Source organism: Heterodontus francisci, chromosome 26 (assembly GCF_036365525.1).
Source record: "Heterodontus francisci isolate sHetFra1 chromosome 26, sHetFra1.hap1, whole genome shotgun sequence".
NCBI classification, from domain to species: domain Eukaryota; kingdom Metazoa; phylum Chordata; class Chondrichthyes; order Heterodontiformes; family Heterodontidae; genus Heterodontus; species Heterodontus francisci.
The window spans coordinates 59,421,189-59,438,426 of record NC_090396.1 but is presented as its reverse complement, the minus strand read 5'-3'; the positions used below and the strand labels follow the sequence as shown (position 1 = coordinate 59,438,426).

Genomic DNA, 17,238 nt, shown 5'->3' with positions numbered 1-17,238 from the left:
GACCAGAACTGTACACAGTACTCCAGCTGTGGCCTAACTAGCGTTTTATACAGCTCCATCATAACCTCCCTGCTCTTATATTCTATGCCGTGGCTAATAAAGGCAAGTATCCCATATGCTTTCCTAACCACCTTATCTACCTGTGCTGCTGCCTTCAGTGATCTATGGACAAGTACACCAAGGTCCCTCTGACCCTCTGTACTTCCTAGAGTCCTACCATCAATGTATATTTCCTTGCCTTGTTAGACCTCCCAAAATGCATCACCTCACACTTCTCAGGATTAAATTCCATTTGCCACTGCTCCGCCCATCTACCAGCCCAACTAAAAGCAAAATACTGCGGATGCTGGAAATCTGAAACAAAAACAAGAAATGCTGGATTCACTCAGCAGGTCTGGCAGCATCTGTGGAAAGAGAAGCAGAGTTAACGTTTCAGGTCAGTGACCCTTCTTCGGAACTGACAAATATTAGAAAAGTCACAGATTATAAACAAGTGAGGTGGGGGTTGGGCAAGAGATAACAAAGGAGAAGGTGCAGATTGGACCAGGCCACATAGCTTTTGGTCAGCTATGTGGCCTGGTCCAATCTGCACCTTCTCCTTTGTTATCTCTTGCCCAACCCACACCTCACTTGTTTATAATCTGTGACTTTTCTAATATTTGTCAGTTCCGAAGAAGGGTCACTGACCCGAAACGTTAACTCTGCTTCTCTTTCCACAGATGCTGCCAGACCTGCTGAGTGAATCCAGCATTTCTTGTTTTTGTACCAGCCCAACTATATTGTCTTGTAATCTAAGGATTTCCTCCTCACTATTTATGACACCACCAATTTTCGTGTCATCTGCGAACTTACTGATCATACCACCTATATTCACGTCTAAATCATTAATGTACGCTACAAACAGTAAGGGTCCCAGCACCGATCCCTGCGGTACATCACTCGTCACAGGCTTCCACTCGCAAAAACAACCCTTGACCATCACCCTCTGCCTCCTTCCACTAAGCCAATTTTGGATCCAATTTGCCAAAGTGCCCTGGATCCCACAGGCTCTTACCTTCTTAACCAATCTCCCATGTGGGACCTTATCAAAAGCCTTACTAAAGTCCATGTAGACTACATCAACTGCCTTACCCTCATCTATACATCTAGTCACCTCCTCGAAAAATTCAATTAAATTTGTTAGACATGATCTCCTCCTGACAAAGCCATGCTGACTATCCCTGATTAATCTCTGTCTCTCCAAGTGGAGATTAATCTGGTCTCTCAGAATTTTTCTCAATAGTTTCCCTACCACTGATGTTAGACTTACTGACCTGTAATTACCTGGTTTATCCCTGCTATCCTTCTTGAATAATGGTACCACATTCGCTGTCCTCCAGTCCTCTGGTACCTCTCCTGTGGTGGAGGTTTTGTTTTGTCTTTTTTGTCTACAATCTACAGTATTACAGAAAAATATTTTTACATATATTAGGGCGGCACAGTGGCGCAGTGGTTAGCACCGCAGCCTCACAGCTCCAGGGACCCGGGTTCGATTCCGGGTACTGCCTGTGTGGAGTTTGCAAGTTCTCCCTGTGTCTGCGTGGGTTTTCTCCGGGTGCTCCGGTTTCCTCCCACAAGCCAAAAGACTTGCAGGTTGATAGGTAAATTGGCCATTATAAAATTGTCACTAGTATAGGTAGGTGGTAGGGAAATATAGGGACAGGTGGGGATGTTTGGGAATATGGGATTAGTGTAGGATTAGTATAAAAATGGGTGGTTGATGTTCGGCACAGACTCGGTGGGCCGAAGGGCCTGTTTCAGTGCTGTATCTCTAATCTAATCTAATATTGGGCTGAGTTTATTTCTGCAAGTGCGATAAATTGTTTTTGTTGTTTACTATCACCAGTGTCCATCGTGCCATCCCCCAGCAATAGGTCAACACCTTCAAAAGAGTCAAGGAGGAAAATGGCAAAGGAACCGGGGAAAACAAAACAAAAAAGGAAGAATTGGGGGTAAATACTCTATTATCAAAAATATATATAATTGTTATGCAGATTATATACAACTCCTGTGTTTCATAATGCATTTTTGTTACAGAATATGCAAACTTTTCTTAAACTGATGAGAGACACCCTCATCTTCTCATCTTCATGCTATTGCACTGTCAACATTATGCCAAATATTTGGCACTAACTTCCTAACCATTTCCATGTGGTTAGGCCACCAAAAGCTTGATATACGAACAAGAGAAAGTGCAGTTAAAAAAAGTGGCATTCAGAAGCTTTCCAAAGATTTTTTAAAAAAGCATACAGGGCAACATTTTACTACTACTGGAAAAGTAGAATTAGCAAAAGCACCAGCTCAGAAGTCTCTCCTCCCCCTTCAATTCAGGGTAGCACAGGAATGTCTTGAAGGGAATTAAAAATCTCATCCACAATTTTTTATGTAATCATAGTAATTCAAAATTGCCATTCGGTAAGATGGTAATTCAATTATCTATCAGGCATATTTCAATAGAAAATCCTATAATGGGGTTATTTAAGTTATCTTGTCTCAGGACATGCTATGTAATTCATTTTAGATAATTGACGGTGCCCAATACCACCTCATACACATTTCCCTATCAGTAATTCTCAACCCTGACTATTCCGAACATTTCTTCACACCATTTCTCATGTTTACCTTAGTGGCCTGTCTGGGCAAGATGATAAATTAATACTGTACTAAAATAAATTTAAGTCCACCTGCCAATGAATCTACACTGGTCCTACTCTGATACACTCGCGATGAGATTACAGATGAAAAGGTACTGTTCTATCACAGTTGGCTATTGTATCTCTTATAACACTTAAACAAAATACTGGTTCCAAAATGTGCATAGAGATACTCCTTGTTTTATTTTGGAAAAGGATGATTCAGCTAACTCTAAAAGTTTATTTACACTGGATTTCTCCCCAAGGCTATTAAGCAGAAATGATAGTACAACAGACATAACAGATGCAACACATATCACAATGGTCCAGTATGACATTTTTGATGCTTAGCTTTATGCTGCTGGCATTTCATAATATCACATCTTTGGTTTTACATTTCTGAAATTGGGTACAAACAACACGGTGCCAAAGACACATTATTGTCCTTTACTCAAAGGGCATTTTGTTAAGATTGGCTTTTATTTCATGACCTGCAGATATAGCAGCATAAATTAATTTTTGTGACTGAAACAATAATGGTGGGTATGGATGGGGAACATGTGCATCTTATGTCACCTCTACTTAGAAGCTACTTGAACTTATAAAAATAATTTATCCTTGGAGGGTCTGAAATTGCAGTCTAGCATCATCCTGCTCAATTGAGTTTGCAACATTTAGAAATTCTTTAAGTGATAAATTGTCAAATAGGGCACCTCATGATGATAGTTCTTGTGACAAGACAGTAAGAGACAACGCTATCCATTCACATCGCCAATCAGCTGCTAATGAAATGCTATTAGTTGAAAACACTGTTATTACATAACCAATATAGTAGAACTGCTAAGGTTGACTAACTTCAATTTTTTACCTTATTAATATATGATTTGTTATCTAATCTTAACATGGGCACATTTTGGTAATCTCTGAATAACACAGCATCAAATGTGCTGTAGAAGACAGAAATTCAAATGCCCAAACCAAGTAACAATAGTCTGATCCATTCCTGAAGCAATAGATGATGCTACCAGGTAATTCTGGACATACCCAGATTTTATATGCAATTATTCTACAGTTCTTTGTTCTTTATCCATGGATGTTAAGAGCTTCAAAATCGCGCAAAGTGTGAAAATTTGGATCAAATATATGGCAGCCAAATGTAATATTTTATTCAGGTGGTAGGTTGCATCATCACTGATGATTCAATGAAATTAATTAGTTATTCTGCAATAACTAATCTTAACGGTTCTCTTAAATGATGCCTTATTTATAGAGAACACTGTAATAACAAAATAATCTTCATTTCATTGCAGTTTTGAGGCTCATGAACAATTTAGATAAATGAGGCATCCTATAAGTCAGCAGCAGGTCATTCGTTCTGTTGGGGGCAGGAATATCATTATAGGTGCACTGGTGCCATTAGCATATTTTCCTGAGCAGACTGTGCTGCTGGCACTCAGAAAAAAAAACTTACTCAGGTCTTCTGCTGTCTCCTTTAAATGCAGCCTGTGTATTCCTGGCAGGATTTGCATCATATACTTGGGATCACATTGTCTAGAATTTCCAGGGTGGGAGCGGAATCAAGTAAATCAGCACCTATACTTCCTGTTGGAATCAAAGTTTGAAAATCTGTTCAGCTTTGTGCTGAGATGAAGCAGGAGAGGGCTAATGCCCAGGGGCTGGGAAGACAGCTTCTTAACTAAATGCTTTAGTGGGCTCTGGCAGTAAAGCTGAAATGAAATGGGAAGGAACAAATAACTTTCCAATCCAAAGAAATGAGCAACGTTGCAATGCCAAGAAACCATGAGGAAAAAGAAATGAGTTTGAATCTCAGCAAAAAGTCAGTCTGAATATTTCTCAACCATGGAATTTATTTTCAACTTGTTGAATTGGGTGTAAAGCTAACATTGTGGATTGGCCATTACAGAAACCCCCCCCATTTTCATTTCAATGAGGATCAGGCGGTTTCTAGAATAGCTGACCAAACACAAAAGTTTAATGCTCAAGTATCAACTTGATAATATCCCCCCATTTACGTTTGATGGACACCAACTTGAAAAGAAGGCTCTGGCCTTCTGACAATGAGGCTGTTATATAGTTATATTAACCAAAATGATTTAGGAACTATATTGTTCAAGCTGATATCACTGCCAAAGACTTGCAGGTTGATAGATAAATTGGCCATTGTAAATTGCCCCTAGTGTTGGTCGGTGATAGGAGAATGGTGGGGATGTGGTAGGGAATATGGGGTTAATGTAGGATTAGTATAAATGGGTGGTTGATGGTCGGCACAGACTCGGTGGGCCGAAGGGCCTGTTTCAGAGCTGTATCTCCAAGTAAATAAATAAATAATAAATAAATCTTTAGAATGCCACATCACTCACTACTGCACTACAATCTGTGTAACAAACACACATTATAGCATTCCACCTCAGATGGAGAGATGTGAAAAAATATGATGCAAGCTCCAGTATCTGTGTCTAAAGTGTGATTATTTAACAACCTCTGGGAACCACAAGACATAATATGGTGGCAGCAAGATGTTTTGAGAGTAAAATTCAAACCCAATGAGTGATGTAAATGCTGAATTTGGCTGTGAAAAACAACCCACATTGGAGCCAGAAAAAGAAACACTCTAAATTGCGCAAAAGAAAAGTGAGATGGCCGCCGCCGCAGAAATGATCGCACAGATCCAGCCCATGATGAATTGGAAGGCCGATGACATCATGAAGGCATTCAAAAAGTTTAAGCAAAAGTGCAAATTGACATTCAGTCGTTTTCTGAAAGGCACTAGTGAAGAGAAAATGGTCAGCTACATCCTTTCGGGAACAGGAGAGTAAGGATTAGATCTTTTCTATAGCTAGGAAATGCTGAAGGACAACCCAGACAAAACCTGTAGAAGATTTTTGAGAAATTCAGCAGACATCTTCAGTCAAACCATCAGATCCACTGTTATGAATTTCAGAGCCTGAGACAGGAACCAGGTGAGCCTATTGACAGCTTCTTAATGAGATTGAGAAATGTAGCCAGCAAGTGTAAATTCAAGGACATGTGAAAGCCTGGTGGATCAGCTCATTTCGGGCTCTGCACACCCTGAGGTATAAAAAGCTCTAATTGGAAGGGACAAGCTTACAATATCACAGGCTGTAGACATTGCCAGATCACATGAAGCCACGAGTAGACAGATGAAGATGATGATTACCTTCAGTGAAGTCAAGGGAAAGGAAACAGGGTTGATGCAGTGAAACAGCAACAAAGGAATATACAGAGAGAGGGAAAGATGTGCAAGAGATGTGGACGACTACATGAGTTCAGACAGAAATAAATGTCCCACATACAGATCAAACTGCAGAACATGTGGAAAGTCAAATCACTGGGAAAAGATGTGCAGGAAGGCACATGAGAATTAAAAGAAACCAAAACATCCATACCAGGGAGTTTGAGGATGCAATAGACACAGGAACTATAGAATCATAGAATGGTTACAGCACAGAAGGAGGTCATGTGGCATGTTGTGTCTGTGCCAGCTGTCCACAAGAGCAACTCACTTAGTTCCGCTCCCCAACCTTTTCCCCATAGCCCTGAAATATTTTTCTCTTCAGATATTTGTCCACTTCTCTTTTGAATGCCTTGATTGAATCTGCCTGCACCACACTCTCAGACAGTGCATTCCAGATCCTAACCACTCACTGCATAAAAATGTTTTTCCTCATGTCACCTCTGGTTCTTTTACCAATCACTTTAAATCGTGCCCTCTGGTTCCGGATCCTTTGGCAAATGGGAACAGTTTCTCCTTATCTACTCTGTCCAGGCCCCGTTATGATTATGAACACCTCTATTAAATCCTCTCTTAATCTTCTCTTCTCCAAGGAGAACAGGCCCAGCTTCTCCAACCTAAGCACATAACCAAGTTCTTCATCCCTGGAATCATTCTTGTAAATCTTTTCTGCACCCTCTCTGATGCCTTACATAAGAAGATCATAAGAAATAGGAGCCGGAGTAGGCCATTCAACCCTTCAAGCCAGCTCCACCATTCAATGAGATCACGGCTGATCTTCTAACACCATTTTCCTGCACTATCCCCGTTTCCTTTGAGGTTTTTAATATATAGAAATCTATCGATCTCAGTCTTGAATATACTCAATGACTGAGCCTCCACAGCCCTCTAGGGCAGAGAATTCCAAAGATTCACCACCCTCAGTGAAGCAATTCCTCCTCATCTCAGTCCTAAATGGCCTGCCCCTTCTTGTGAGACTGTGTCCCCCCTGGTTTTAGACTCCCTAGCCAGGGGCGCCTTAACATCTAGACCTACATGAAATGTCTGGATGCGAAAGTCCCAGAGAAAATAAATTTACACAACCATACAGAGAAGAAGGTGAGAGGTAAGCCAACAACTCTGCAGCTGAAGCTTGACACTGGAGCACAGAGTAACATCATCCCACTCAGACTATACCAGAAGATCTTTTCTGAAAATTTGAAAGAGAATGGTTACCCAAAGAAAAATGCTCTAAATGCTAACATGGACTGAGATTCAACAGCTGGGAATGACCCAAATCAGAGGGACGCACAAAGGAAAAGACATATCCTGACAGCAAGGATGTGTCTCCAACATGCCCCAAATTAACATATTTATGAGGCTGGAACTATAGAGTAGCACAAGCTTTGTGTCTCCAGTGTAGCCACATCAGAAAACTCAAACTAGCACAAAACCAGTGCAGAAGAAGTGGAAGGCTAAAGATTTTGGTTTTCTGCAACACCCATCACCACCACCCCCAACCCCCTGGGGCACATCTGCACTGTCGGTGCACACGAGCAGAATTTCATCTCCTAAATGCCTTTTCAGCAGTTAATGAGAGATCAGGATGCCTGCAAAAACTCCTTTGGATTGGTGTACCTCTCTGCTCTGCCACTCTATTTGTGATTTGCTGGCTCCTGGCATCGATAGTTTTGTAACCTGTCATGTGCAATTTTCCTTTTAATTCATTAATTTTATTAAATGATTTTATCTATAGCTAGTTACCAAAAAGAATTACACAACTGGCACATATCCATTTATCAAATCAACTAAAAACATAGCCAAACTAAATGAAATCTGTGAACATAGTTGGTGACATGGTAACCAATGAAAATATTTAGAATAGGTATCATTTTGATGGGGCAGACATGTAATTCATCTTCACCTTTTGTACAAATACTGCAACAGCAGATGGAATGCAGGTTCTCATTGTTAAGAGTCCTAGATGGAGGCACTGAGCAGCCACAATGGGTTAGAATATTCCAATTCTGCCTTGTGGACCTGGATTAATTATAGCTAAGACTAATTAGAGCAGTTTTATCCCTGTCAGGGGTGAGGATGTGCTCAAAAACAGAAAGCTGCCCATAATTGGAATCAAAATGGTCTGTACGTCAAAAGGCCGCAATGCTGGAGGATGTAGCAAATAGAACATCACATTGATGTTCTGAGCTGAAGTTAAAGTGACTTGAGAAGAATCATCTAAGCCATTCCATATATGGCACAGGATGGAAAAGGTAGCCAGCTCCATTCCAAAACAGAGGTATCTCTTGCCTTCAACAAAGGTTCAATGTCTTCCACAAACAATTACATAAAGGAAATAAAAAAATAAAGAATTTGAAACTGCAATTAAAATGAGAGACAGCTAGGATTTAATACTGTCCTCACAACTGGTACCCCTAGATAAAAAGTATTAAAATGATGCACATATTAGCCTGTGTGTAAATCTGCTCTTCAATGCTCACTGTCTAGCATGACCACCAATGTTTACTTGTGAGATTATGAAACCAATGTTTTAACTTTTCTCTTTGGAGCTCAGCACATAGTATACACTAGGAAAGAATTGTCTAATTACAGCCTCGGAGAGTACAACCATATGCTCTGGTTTTTCAGCTTTATTGCCCGTTTTGTGATATTTATCCCAAGTTTATAAATATTAATATAATTTGATTACAGTTCCTATTAACCTCTTATTGCCAGTCCTGATATTCTGTGTTGTCAGTACATCAGAATCAGTTTTTCTTTCTGGGAAAAAATGATGAAAAATCAATTGATATAATTACTTGCATAAAGGATTTTAAATTATTATCTGACAAAGTGCCATTTGCAGTTATTATATGGCAGACATTGTGCCGACTTGCAAAAAGTTATATATAAAATCTCGATTGCATAGTTCACCGCAAAAATAAACATATAGGACTACTCTGCTCATATGTTAAACAAACGTCATGTAATTTCCTTAAACCACCTCTAACCAGCTTTTCACTCAGATAAACAGGATGTTGGTTCTTACGTCTATCCCCATCAGTAAACTCTTGAAGGGATCAGTGTGTTTTTGTATTATTTTGCTCCGCATAAGCTTTATGATAGTTTGCTTAATATTTATTGACTTGAGTGTGTCTAGTGAGAGAGACAAAGAAAGATTTTATTGTTTGCCATTCAACTGGAAGTCTGCAATTTAAAAAATATATATTTTAGTGCTGTTCCTTTTTGGGCTGGTTGTCATTATTGCATGTTGGTCACTTTGAAAAGCTATTTTGCGAGTCTGTTTTTAGAAAGTTATATATAAAACGCCCTGAGCACACACAGAGACTACTGCTTGGGCTGATGGTAAATGTATAAAATAGATGATAATTTCAAATTGTTCTTGAATATTCACCTCTGTAAATCTAGATCTTGGGGAAAGGCTGAGTACTGATTACTTTAAAGATATTGTAGATTCAGCCATGTGCAATAGTTCAGGAAGGAAACGTTGCTTATAATCAGACATGCTCATTATAGTAATGCCCATACAAACACTAATTAAAATCAAGAACAATCTAACATTTGGGAGCTATTTAGTTATACAGTGAAACTCATAACACTTCACTGCTGAAACCTTCCAGTACTCCCAATCCACTTACTACAATATAAACCAAAATAAAATAACAGTCCTCTTATGAAATTACTGTCCATTTATGGAGGAAATCTGGAGGCTGATTTTTCACTATGTAATGCACAAGCAGCAATGAAAAGCATCCAACACATCCATAGAAACTGCTGCCTCCAGTCATAAAGCACTTTAACTTGGTCTGTACTCTTGACTGAATCTCTTAATGATCTGTTTTAAACCACTGATTCCAGTTCAGCTACAGGAAACAAGCTTTAGATTGTAATCGTTTGATGAAGTACAGGCTCAGCTTCTGGTCGTCATCTGGATCCGAAACTGACTGCACATTTCATCAAAAGCTTATGGTGCTGAGACTGAATTCTCTGTAGCTGACATTGAAGTTGCTGTACCCCCCAGCCACCCCATTTTTATCAGTGTTGCTCAGTTAATGAGCTGCTGATGTATTAAAACTCTTGACACAGATTTGTGGTAATCAAAACTGCTATAGGAAAGCTTCCACTGGAGCACCACAGTGATGCATTTGCAATTTCCATACAATGTTTCTAACCTTGTATACTCTATCAGGTGAAGGCATGGAATGAAGGCCAGGTGATTTTCCATGGGGAGAGATGGAAAAAAAAAGTCAGCAAGTCACCCACGGCTGCTGCTGTGAACCCTGTAGTGATCAAAAAGAATCACAGCATTGACAGAGGTTTGGGGCAGCTTTTCTGCCCACATGCTTGGCTCTGGGATAATGCATGTTCCGGGAAGAACCAGACATGTAGGAGAGAAAAATAACACATTTGAGTGCCAGACCCTAGCGAGTCCTCAAGGATTTTTCCTGTCTGTTATCAGATTGCTGTTCTTGCTGATTTACTAGCACAGTACTTTTGTTGTTGCATATTAACAACAAACATTTCCTGTAATGATAGTAATTTTCCATTAGGCAGTTGATACTGTCTTTCAGTGGGTAGGACACAGGGTCCCGACAATGTATCAATATTTACAAGGTGCTATTCCCCACCCCCCTCCCCAAACATACAGAAAAGTCTGAAAACTCAAGAGTACACAGTACAATATGAAAAACTGTACAGTCCCACTGTTCATGGTATAATGGCCACTTGCCAGACTGAGCCTTCCACTCCCAGTGTTTCTCTTCCCTAGGCACACATGTCTCTTACTGAACCAAAAGGAGAAAGATTTTTAATATATAATTTTTCAGTTCCAATTACGAATAACAAATATAATACACATTTAGGGTATATTCACAAAAGGGAAATGCACTCTAGCTTTAAATTTTAATAGAATAGGTAAAAAAACAAATGTGTTGAGTACTGTAATTTTTCATAGTTTATCTATATGCTGTAGTTTGCTTGTACTACACCATTGAGTTTGAATCTTTCACAAACAGCTTTCAGGCACACATGTAAAATATGTAAAATAAGCATTCAATTAGTTCAACAACATTGTGCCCCAATTACTGTGTTCATATGTACTTCACATCACGTTATAAGCTGAGAGCAAGAACAGGCACATGTATTAAGAGTAGATATATATCACATAGATACATAATAATGACCAGTTGACATGGAAACCTATTAATTCAGGCAAGGAAACTAAATTGGACAGTCCGAGTTAAACTAATTCAGAAACATTAGGCCCCCGAGAATATATGCCAAATATCCTCATCCTCATTTGCAAACATCAGTATAATTTACAACCTTCATGTTACAGACACCCTGAAGAAACATTACAGGATTAATCGCTGTGAATAAATTTTTAGATATCACCAATGCTGCTTTTTACAGTCCAGCCTATATATCAGCAAAAAAAGATGTCGAATTTAAGAAATTCTTGCTGGGATGCGGTTTATCTATCTATGATCTGAAGTATAAACTCGGTCATTCTGATCAACAGTTCAAGCAGTCTGTGTGTATAATCATTTGGTAATGCGTTAGTTTAAAAATATTTGTAGTACCTTTGGGAAATAGGATTCCTAAATCAAGAAAATAGCTTAATTATTGCCAAATATAGATGTAGACAGTAAATATGATCCAAACATACGAAGCTCTGGTCACGACATGTTTCTAATGTGATACAATACTTAATCCTGTAACTATCACTGAGTCAAGAATTACCAGTCATTAAAAAAAACACTGCCCGATAAACAATGCAACTGGGCTGAAAACACATAACTCATGCTTTTTTTGGAAGCTAGAAGTTCAGACTGGCTGGTCAACAGTACAATAGACAAGCACCATAAAGGTTAAAGCCATTTTTCAAGTAAGCTTTTCTATCAGTCTTAAAAATAAGATTAAAATTAAAAGGCAGTGTTCACCGCTGCTTAAAAAAAAATCCTAAAACATCTGGAGAGGTCAGCACTCAGATGAGTCCGAATTTGTAGCATGACAGGAGAGGCTGTTTTTGGCGATACTGCACCTTAAACTTTCCTTTCCGACTTTGATTACATTCACTTTAGGCAATATTTTATGGGCAATGATCATAATATAGTGTTTCCAATACTCTCGCGTTAAATTGCCTTGGAACACTGTTGAGGGTATAAGTGCCTTTACTTACCTACATCTGCATTACAGAAAGCTTGCTGCGGATGGATCGGGGCACAGCTACACGCCTCGGCAATCTGTTCCACCCTCAAAGCCAGAAGCAGAAACAGTGTTGCCACCAAACTGCTGACTGTAGCACTCATCTTAAATCTCACACAATGTATATATATTTAAAAGAAAGCTCTTCCAGCAAGGATCGCCGTGAACGTCTACAAGCGCTTGTACTGACTCGGGCAAACACACGGCAAGTTTAGTTGTGTATGATCACGGAACAGGGAAAGAAATTCACAAAATGACATCTAGTTGGTGCCGTGTCTAACCCTCTGCTGCCTCTCCCGGGTGTGTTTTGCTCTGCCCTCTCTGAGCTGAGCCCCATTTAATGGCTGGACCGTTTTCTGCTATCCCCGCCTCTCCCAGTCAACGAGCCAGTCACAGTCAGAGCCTGTGTGGATGGCCCAGTATCAAAGACGCCTGTTGTTTTTTTCATTGCTTGGGCAATTCCACACATTTTTCTGTTTAATGAGCCTCAAACCTCTCTGGAGTGCACTGTTGTGGCTCAGTTCATTAAAAAAAAAGTATTTCATGAACTGGTAATAACATCAGGAAAATGCAGAGATCTAACCTGATTTTCTAACAGACACCGCCAGTCCTCAGATTAAACTGTTATTAATCATACACACATTTCAGCTGAATGGAATCCTGTTAATAATAGATTCTAGAAGCTTCTTTTTACGAACTTGATTTAGCCACTTTGGTGTCTGTGAAACACTTTTTTAAAATTAAAATGTTTCCAATTTTGCATCTAGATTATTTTACACTTGTTCTACAAAGATTACTGTAAATGGGAATATAAATAGTTTAGGAATCAAATCCTTTGCACATGCAAAAATATACAAACAAAACCCTCCGCCCTCACAAAACTGAACTGTCCTGGCAAATACATTAATGATTTCACGGTCTGTGTGCAGTGCAGTGCCTCAGTTCGAGTGCTTAGTTGATTAAAAAGCACCATGTGATGTTGTTCCCAGGAGACAAGTTGACTGACTATGGAGATGTCGAGGACTATCCTAGTGTAAAACCAACACTCAGATCAAATTCATTGCTTTCTCTTTTGAATAAAACGGGGAAAAATTAATGTTTATTTACAAATCATACGGACACTTTGGCAAGATTAAACTCCCTGAGCTAACACACATAAACCATTGGAATGAGGTTGACGTTCATGGCATAAAGCTGCCTGTGCCAAAAGTGCTTAAAATAAATAATCCTGAACAAATCAGAATCTAGAATATTCTTTTGGCGACAGCCCCGAGTGAGATTCCTACCCGATGGGTGTTCACCATTTGCCCACTGGCAGCCAGTTTCATGTTTTTACCTTTCTCTCTAATGCAGATGAAAGGCAGTGAACCTCAAGGGGAAGGTAGCTTGAAGATTTTACAGGGAGCTATCTTTGAGGAAGTTGGAAGGAAGCCAGATAGTGTAATGAGGATACTTAGACTCGATGAAGCGAGCTGGGTATAGTAAAAGGGAGATACCACTCAGACCTGTAAGGGTGCTGGATAAACAAGCACACTTAAGGTCAGTTTTTGCCAACTTGAAATCTTTTCATTTAAACATAAAAGGGAGAAAACTCCGTGGAAAATTGGACCCCCAAAAAGAGGTAAATTTGAAGAAAATCAGTCAAAACACAAAAGAGCAAGCAAGGGACTTAAAAAAGGTGTAAGCAATATAACTGACAGCCTGCAATTATTTACACATTTGACGGAAACCACTTTTATAGGGCATCTCACTTAATCCCAAGGTAAGAACCTTGGCCTGAAAATACTCTCAGGGCATAAATTGGGTGTCAAAAGCCTGGTGGGGACAGAAATTTGAATGGGTCCAGAAACAGTCTCCAACCAAAAGAGGAGGCATTGAAAATTCCCAGTGGAGCCTGGGATGGGCAGAAATTCTGTTCTCCCCAAACATGAAGTAATAATCAAACATACAGTGCTTTCATCAGACTGCACCTTCAATGCTGTAACCAGTTCTGGTCATCAAGAAATAAGAGAGACAGGACATAGAAAAACCACAAGGCTGATACCAAGTCTCAGGTCTGATCTTTGAGCAAAGACTGGAGAAACTTGGGCTTTTTGGCCTAGAAAGGAGGCAGTTGAGATACCGTCTTCTAGAAGTATACAAGCTTGCTAGGGGTATAAAGAACATTAACCTGGAATATTGCTTTATTTAAACTGCAGTAGTAGAGCTAGGGAACACAAGTTCAATCTAGTAAGAGATCACTTTAGACAGTATTAGGAACTCCGGAAAGAATAAAGACAAAAAAGGGAATCCTTCAGAAAACAATTGGATGCTACGATCTGGTTTGGGAGTTGTGTTCTCGCTGGATGGATGAACTAAGATGGCCTTCCTTTGAGATTTTGGGATGGCATTGGAGGAGGTGGTGCTGGGGGAGGGCTTTCCTACATTGGAATTCACTTGTTAAATGCCTCCAATCTGCTGACTGATATTGAGAGGTGCCCGCGTACAGGTTGCTGTAGGGGTTGCAAGTGTGGCCCACCCAGTGTCATGGCCCGGAAGACCCCAGAAATTCTGTCAAGAAATATTTTAGCAATTCCTCCTATAAAGAACCCAATTAGCTGGGGAGCCTGCACTATTGTGCTGTAGGTACACCAACAGTGCTGTTAGGAAGGGAGTTTCAGGATTTTGACCCGGCAACAGTGAAGGAACAGCAATATAGTCCCAAGTCAGGCTGGTGTTTGGCTTGAAGGGAAACTTACAGGTGGTGGTGTTCCCATGCATCTGCTGCCCTTGTCCTTCTAGGTGGTAGAGGTCAGGGTTTGGAAGGTGCTGTCGAAGGAGCCTTGGTGAGTTGCTGCAGTGCAGTTTTGAACAAGCACATGTCCTGCTACGGAGCCCTGATGAAGACATGGAAATGAGGAGATCCTGCCCTGACCCTGGGTACTTCAACAGGATTAGGAGCAGAGATCACAGCATTTAAGGCTACTGCAGTCAGATGAGACATTAAACGGAGGCCCTGTCTGCTCTCTCAGATGTGCGTAAAAGGTCCCACGGTACTATTTCAAAGAAGAGCACAGTGTTTTGCCTCCCTGGTGCCAGAGTAAAGGACATCATGGAGAGGGTGCAGGATATTCTGCAGGGGGAAGGGAGTGAGCCAGAACCTGTGGCACACATTGGTACCAATGACATAGAGAGGGCAGGTAATGAGGTCAGATTTTCGGGAGTTAGGAAGCAAGTGAAAGAGCGGGACCTCAAAGGTAGTAATCGCTGGATCACTGGCAATGCCAAGTGCTAGCAAGAGTAGAAATAGGAAGATAGGGAGGATCAATGTGTGGCTTGAAGAATGGTGCAGTTCTGATGAAAGGTCACAGACCTGAAATGTTAACTCTACTTCTCTCTCCACGGATGCTGCCTGACCTGCTGTGTATTTCCAGTACTTTCCATTTTCATTTCAGATTTCCAGCACCTACAGTATTTTGCTTTTATTTGAGTTGTGGTAAATGGTTGTTTTTCAGACTGGAGGTTGGTAGACAGTGGTGTTCTCAAGGGTCAGTGCTAGGACCACAGCTTTTTTTGCTATATATAAATGATTTGGATCTTGGAATAAAGAGTAGACTTTCAATACTTGGAGTCATGGCAAACAGTGAGGATGATACTATCTGCTTATCTACTATAGGCTAGTAGAATGAGCAGAAAGTGGCAGATGGAATTTAATATAAACAAGTGTGAGGTGATGCATTTTGGCAGAAGGAATAGGGAGAGGCAATACTGACTTAATGGCACAGTTCTAAAGAGTGTGCGGGACCAGGGAGACTTGGGGGTGCATGTGCATCGATCTATGAAGGTGGCAGACATATTGAGAGAGTGGTTAGCAAAGCATACAGGATCTTGGGCTTCATAAATAACGGCATTGAGCACAAAAGCAGGGAAGTTATGCTGAATCTTTATAAAGCTCTGGTTAGGCCACAGCTAGAGTATTGCATCCAGCTCTGGTCACCACACTTTAGGAAGGATGTGAGGGTCCTTGAGAGGGCGCAGAGCGATTTACCGGAATGGTTCCAGGGATGGAGGATTTTAGTTGCGAGGTTAGGTTGGAAAAGTTGGGGTTGATCTCCCTGGAGCAAAGGAGATTGAGGAGAGATTTTATAGAGGTGTACGAAATTATGACAGGCTTAGATAAGTTAGACAAGGAAAAACTGTTCCCATTAACTGATGGTACAAGGACCAGGGTACCCAGATTGAAGGTTTTGGAGAAGAGGTGCAAGAGGAATGTGAGGAAGAAGTTTTTTACGCAGCGAGTGGTAATGACCTGGAACTTGCTGCTCCCAAGGGTGGTGGAAGCAGAGACAATCGATGATTTCAATGGACTGCATTTTAAGAGTCCGCGCCAAAGTAGGCGGCGGAGGTAAGAAGATTTGGCCTGCCTGCACAAGCACTGCGTCATGGAGATGCCTCGATTTCAAACGCGGCAGCTCATTAGCATGGCAGCAGTGCCTGCCGCCTGCGATGACATGAAAGGGGCGGGCGAGCCACTGCAGGCAACGGCCTCCGGTGCCTTTACGCAGGCACTGGCGCCGTTTTTAAAAGGCTTACAGCCCTTAACAGACATTTAAACATTAAAGGGACAGGTAAGCAGAATTTCCACAAAACAGATTTCAATGACCTTTAAATTAATCCCCCTCCACCCCCCCCCCCCCCCACCCCCCACCCCACCCCAATGGCATTTCCAGACATTCGTGCCCTTTTACTCCCTGGAATTTGAATATTGACAATTTGACATTCCCCCCCTCCAAAGTTCGGCAACTTTGCCATTTATCTCTTCCCATCACTGCCCCCAACCAATCCGCATTGTTGTTACCCCGCTCCCCCCCTCCCATACAGAGGAAAAGTCCTCCTCCCCCCGCCCCACAGATGTTGTGCCATGTTTCCCTGAATGGGGATTTGTAGGCATGGCATTGGTGGTCGCCCAATTGAAGAACGGTGCGGCGATTAAGGAGGCGATGGGACCCTCATTAAATCAGGTATGTAAATTAATTTACATATTGAAATGGGGGTCCTGTTGCCGAGTGGCGGGGTGGCTGCCACGAGGCCTTGCCGTTGCTGTCG

At 41.0% G+C, this 17,238-nt stretch overlaps 1 protein-coding gene across 1 annotated transcript in view; it reads right to left on the bottom strand.

Annotated features, from left to right (window-relative positions):
- The window catches only part of timp2a (TIMP metallopeptidase inhibitor 2a), a 67,070-nt gene extending 54,588 nt beyond the window's left edge, over positions 1-12,482 (bottom strand). Inside the window, exon 1 of the mRNA XM_068058346.1 lies at positions 12,128-12,482. Within this exon, the coding sequence (XP_067914447.1) occupies positions 12,128-12,257 (130 nt within the window). The 5' untranslated portion in view covers positions 12,258-12,482. The remainder of the gene's footprint in view (positions 1-12,127) is intronic.
- Between the last annotated feature and the right edge of the window lie 4,756 nt (positions 12,483-17,238).